This window comes from Tupaia chinensis, unplaced genomic scaffold (genome assembly GCF_000334495.1).
Source record: "Tupaia chinensis unplaced genomic scaffold, TupChi_1.0 Scaffold000453_1, whole genome shotgun sequence".
Taxonomy (NCBI): domain Eukaryota; kingdom Metazoa; phylum Chordata; class Mammalia; order Scandentia; family Tupaiidae; genus Tupaia; species Tupaia belangeri.
This window is the reverse complement of record NW_006159960.1, coordinates 1,570,639-1,576,638: the sequence shown is the minus strand read 5'-3', so window position 1 is coordinate 1,576,638 and position 6,000 is coordinate 1,570,639. Positions and strand designations below refer to the sequence as shown.

General features: G+C 37.7%; 1 protein-coding gene across 1 annotated transcript in view; it reads right to left on the bottom strand.

Moving 5' to 3' along the window:
• The window catches only part of PTPRC (protein tyrosine phosphatase receptor type C), a gene marked incomplete in the record, with an annotated part of 131,341 nt that overhangs the window by 24,547 nt on the left and 100,794 nt on the right, over window positions 1-6,000 (bottom strand). The window contains 4 exon segments of the mRNA XM_027774549.1: window positions 2,253-2,329; window positions 2,420-2,510; window positions 3,106-3,215; window positions 5,294-5,328. Coding sequence (XP_027630350.1) covers window positions 2,253-2,329; window positions 2,420-2,510; window positions 3,106-3,215; window positions 5,294-5,328 — 313 coding nt within the window.

Sequence of the window (6,000 nt, the reverse complement as noted above, 5' to 3'; positions counted from 1 at the left end):
AAAGAGATATCTGTTGCCTAGGATAGAATTTCCAGGGCCAGTACTGAGCAAGGCCACAAACCGTGTTATATATCAAACAAAGCCGACAGTACGCAAGGTCTAGCATGCTGTCTTTAGAGACAAAATGCTTGGAGGAGAAAGAAAAATGCCAGTTCTGCTTCTAGTAGCAAAATGGGAGCAGCTGATAGGGCTGTGAACTTTAATTGAATTAATACACTTTAAATGATGACTGATAAAAAGCAAATGGATAATCATTACAATATTATTTTTCTCGTGATAGTCATCATGATCAGTGATGTTACTTTTATTCTGGAAAATCACTAGCTGTCTCAAAAAAGAACTTTATTAAGAATAAGGACACAGATATTAAAGATTATATATATATATATATAATGAATGAATACTTTAACTAGTAAATATCTCTACATTATTGTATAATTTTATATAAACTATGTGTAGTAAACTGAGTATTATACTCCCCTCAGAATACTTATGTCCACTCCGAATGTCACAGAATGTGCCCTTATTTGTAATAGTGTCTTTGTGGATGTGTTTAGTTAAAATAATGTCATACTGGATGAGGGTGGGCCCTAAATACAATGACTCATGCCTTTATAAGTGAAGGAGACTCAGCCATGGCGTTTTACACACTGCGAAGACACTGCTTCACAGAGGCTGAGGCTGCGTGGAAGTCCTGGGTGTGATTCCTCGTCCCACCTAAAGAGGCCAGAAGTAGCAGTGCCTGCCTGTAATCTTAGCCATCTGGGACACTGGAGCAGGGGGACTGTGACAAGGCAGGACCGTCAAAAATCTATCTCTCTCATTAAGAGAGAGAGAGAGAAGAGAAGGACAAACACGGTGACCTAGACACAAAGGGACAAAGATGTCACATGTGAAAACGAAGGCAGAGAGCAAAGGGATGCAGCCATCAGCTCCAGAACACCAAGGACAGCCATGAGCCACTCAAAGCTAAGACGATGCAATCTACAGGCATATGGAAACCCATTGTGAAATAAGTGTGATTTTCATTACACCATGCTTGCAGTAGCAGAAGACTGAAATCATATTGAATGGCCATTAATGTGAAAACTGACTGAAAAACCGTGCAGCTATACCATGCATTACTATGAAAACACAAAAGAAAGATGCAGAAATGCTCCAGGGTGCAGCATCAGCAAGCGATAGCCCGTGGCCTAAATCCACTCAGGCTCGATTTTGTAACGAAAGGTCTCTCATAACATGGACACAGTAGGACTTGTCTGTGGAGGCCTGGACACCCAACTGCAGAGCTGAGCAGAGGTGACAGAGATGCTATATCCTGCCATGGCTACACCATATTTGCTATCTGGTTTCTCACAGGAAAAGTTTCTTGACCTCTGGTTTTTAGAGTGATTACACACACACATACACACATCCCAGATATGTACAAAACATGGTACAGAACAGTTCAAATGTTATGTTAACATTTGTGTGTAAATGGGGATAAATGTCAGTATTTTCTTTACAAAATGTGTACAAAACATGGTACAGAACAGTACAAATATTATGTTAACATTTTTGTGTAAAGGGGGATAAATGTCAGTATTTTCTTTACAAAATTAACTTTTGTAAAGCATAGCTTTTTAAATTATATCATAAGTTAAATTTTTAAAGATGCTAGATACATTAGGCATGTACGGCTATTTACATTTTTTGATACATACAATGAACAGGTGATCCGTATCAATGAAGAGCATCCATGTGGAGATGCAGGGTTGTGTAACCGAAACAAAGCAATGTGGAGTCAGGCAGATCTGGCTTGACTCTTAACTCAAACTTTACCAATGGTGTGAATAAGGACAAGGAAACTAATTAACCTGAGCCTCCTAGTTCTTCCCTAGACAGTGACCAAAGTTTACATAGCCAGGACAAATAAGCTCTTTGAGAAAGACGTGCACAGATCAATTAGTCTTATATCTGACATATGCTAAGGACCAGGAGGGTATTAATTCTTGGTGTGATTTTGTTTGTAGAGAAAAACTGTGACAAGTAGTACCAACAGGTGCATGATAAAGAACTATTCTTGCAATATCAGTGACTTTGTTGTGTAAATAAGCCTGACACTGCAGGCTTATTTTTAATAACACTTCCAAAATTTTGCCAAGACAAAGAAGGAGTTAAATGGAATATGTAACTACAAGAAAAAATGGAAATTATCAATGACAAAATGATGAGCCTGTAAAATCATTTTATAGTTATACATTTCTACTTACATCAATGTAGCTGGCATTTATGTAGTTTGAGCCTGCATCTCCATTTATCTCAGAGAGCTCAACACGGTTATAGTCATCTGTTGAAAGAAAAGAAAAACAGCTAAGTGAAATCATGAATCCTCAAGCAGCCTCAGTAAATAGAGATTCGGTTCCCAATGAGTACTTACAAGGAAGAATGTCAACATAACGGTTTTTATTCTGATTAAAAGATTTTCGAGCATCCTTGATAGAAAACTTGCTGAACACCCGTGGAATGCTCTGAAAGACACAGAGATTCTTTGACTCATAGCAGATTCTGGGAAACTAAATTTCCCTTTTCTAGTTATCATTTGGAGTGAATGATACATTCTGTAAAATAATTTCTTTATACTGATGAACGAGTTGCATATGGTAACTGAAGTTAACATGATGAGAAAGCATGCAAAAATACACGTGTTTTCTTAAAAGTTAAAGATGGATGACTTTTAGAACAAATCTCATCAGTGAGGGCAAATTTAGGATTAGTTGTTATGGTACTTTAAAATTCATTTAAAAACATATTCTTGGATGATTATCTAGAATGCAAGTACAAAGTCCAAATATATTTTGTGACACAACTTCGTAACTGTACGGAGCATCATATGATACAACTCAGCATCATATTCAGATAGTTACTAGCTCCACACTATGAGCGTGTCAATCTGTGAATCTCTTTTCTGATCTGTATATACCCACTACACAGTACCTGCTTTGATTCTGCTGTAGTGTGATGTGGAATAAATTATAAAGGGCAACGCTTGCACAAATACATGTAAAATGCAATTATCTACTGACCAAGGAGAGTCTCGCATGGAATACCAAAAACAGCACATACCTGAAATTCAGCCAGAAACAGTCGGCCCTCATCTGCGATCTTTCTCTTATAAGTTTCCAACAAAACATCCGCATGGATTGGCTCCACATTCATCAGCTGTTTCTCATCATCTTTAGACATATGAAAGATTCAGGATTAATGTTATTCTATCTTTCACACATGCGCACTAATTTAATTAAATTATATCTTGGATTCAATACCAGTGTCTTTCATTCTCATAAACATTCTACCTGCGAAATTTCCCTCACATATAAACATTCACCTATGAACCAATGACTTCTAAATCTTGTGCTTCAGCTCTTCTGGGCTTTGAATTATTCCCTCTTTCAAGAATATCCTTTCCTATTTTTTATGCCTAGAGAAAAGATTCCAGTCCAAATATCACCATTGTATGGATGAACTCAATACATAAATTTTATAGCAACTACCCTATTTATCTATAATTATTTTTTTTTCATTTTCAACTTGAAAAATATTGTAAATATGCAGGTGAAATAAGAAAACTATGATTAATACTCATACACCCACAATTCAGCTTAATTTGATTATATGTTGACTCTGAACCTTGGAGCAAGGTGTATTCATCTGTTATGACCCCAGAGCATGAAACACATTATATGTAATGTTTGTGGAATAATTTGCTTAAGAGCAAAAATGTGTATTAATCATGGAAAGCTATAATGTTTTATGGAACTTGAGAAACAGCAGTTGTAGAATAAGATTATTTAAGCAGTCATATACACCAAAAGTGTTTCTCCTACTACTCCATGTCCTTCTGGTAGTATTGATGTCAAGAGTCATCTATTTTCCTATTTCTCTGATGAAGAAAGAAGGTGTCCACGCAAGTTGCCCATTTATCTTATTGTCCATGGAAACTCTCTCGCTCTGATTACGAGGTTACAGTGATCTCTGGCCATGGGCACGGCTGCTTAGGGCTGTTGGGGATTTCTGCTATTCATTCGTTCTGAACTCAGGCCCAAGGTTGAGGTTCTAAGGTCCAGTACATTCTACAATGTACTTAATATCAATTTGATAATAAAATGTTTCTTTGACTTTGGTTGATATTCCCACCCCCCCCCAAAAAAAAAAATTCCCCTTTGTTCTCATGCCTGTAGCCCTTGTGTCTTCATTCTTCCCCTGGTCTATAAAAACGAATCTTCAGGAGACTTGAATCTCATTGATTTAGTTATTTGTTGGTATTTATTCAACTCCATACACTCACCGAGGTACTATGCGTAAAAAGAAGTGAATGAGGAGTGGAGACCTCCCTGCTTTCACAAAGCTGATGCTCGAGTTAGGGGAGGATAGTTCACAAACAAGGGGGTAAATGTTAATAAGTGCCAGGGAGTAACACTTCTGCAAAGGAAAAGAAAACTATGGAGGAGCTGCAAAGAATCAGCCCTGAAGCCTCTGCATATAGATGTGGTGCCTCCACTTGTCAGAGGGAAATTTCAAGACAAGTTAAAATGGGATGGGAGTTCTGAAATGTCCTTGAGTATCAGAAGATGAATAATTTTCTTTGCTAAAATCATAGCTTCTATTTCTTTAACTCCACCCCTTTTACTAAATCAAATATCACATTAGAAAGGAGAAATTTAAAAAATAATGTATGAATTGCATAAAGAGAGATTAAAAAAAAAGAAAATGGCTAGTTTTCCTTGGTCCAATTGCTGTTCTTTGGTCTTTCCATAAAAGCACCTTTAAAGTGGGAACAGCCGCCACTACCCTGGGGCACTGAGGACACTGAGCACCTCCTCAGCTCCGTGACCTGCCATTGTCTGTCATGTGTTGGGTTTACGTTTTAACAGACCAGATCACTGCCCTCCCCACTCAGTTTTCTTTCTTCCTTTTATCCACATAACAATAGATATTTGCCTACCATAGCATTTATGCAATTACTGTCACACTTGTCAATATTTCTGCTGTCTAATAGATTCTAAGCCCTGTAAAGGGCAGATTCTGTGGCCAGCTCTGGTATTCTCAGTGCCTGGCATAACATTTGGCATACATGGGAACTTTACAGATGCCTGCTGATACAAGGAACGAATGCAGGTTTCATCATTGCATCTACAGAGGAGATCTGAGTTCCATTAAAGATACCCAGTCTCACCTAAAATGAATGGATTCAAATATAAGGGAAGGACTAATAATCAGTAAAGTATAAATACATTAAAAATGTCATACTTACCTCTTTCAACAAGTTCTGTTTGTTCATCTAAATTGCTGTGAAGATAAGAAATATAAGTTTTCTCTATTCTTAAAAAAAACCACAGAATTCAGTTGGCATTCAATTTATTGGATCCTCACAAAAGTCATGACGTATTTTCCTATGTTTTTCTATGCAAAAATGCATCCTGACTTTTCCAACAACTCAATATATGTAATGTATTGACAGATGGAGGGCATCGAGGTGGGGGGGGTGGGGGGATAAAAGGAGAACAGAGACAAGAAATGGGAGGAGGAGGGAAAGGAGAAGGGAAAGGATTGAAGAGGGGACAGACCAGAGGGGAGACAGGAGGACAGCAAAGAAAGAGTGAGAGGAGAATACAGCCAGTCGGGAGTTCTCTGCTAAACTTAGGTAAGTGACTGAACAACTTTGCTTTAAACCTCACATTATTTCTAACATTTGCCTGTTTCTAGCCAAAGAAATAGTTGCTTTTTCAGCTATTTCTTCCCTTTCATTTGCTTTGGAGCAGGCACAATCTTCCCCTCCCCCATTGGTCATTAACCAAAACAAATTTATCACATTATTAGTGAATTTAGAAAGTATTAATATCTAATATAAGCCAGTAAAACGACCCTAAAAGTCTTCAATCAAGAGTTCAATCATGAACAGGACTTCCTGCCGTCGTCCCTAATCTACACGCTTTACTTCACTGGTTCTATCACAGCCTG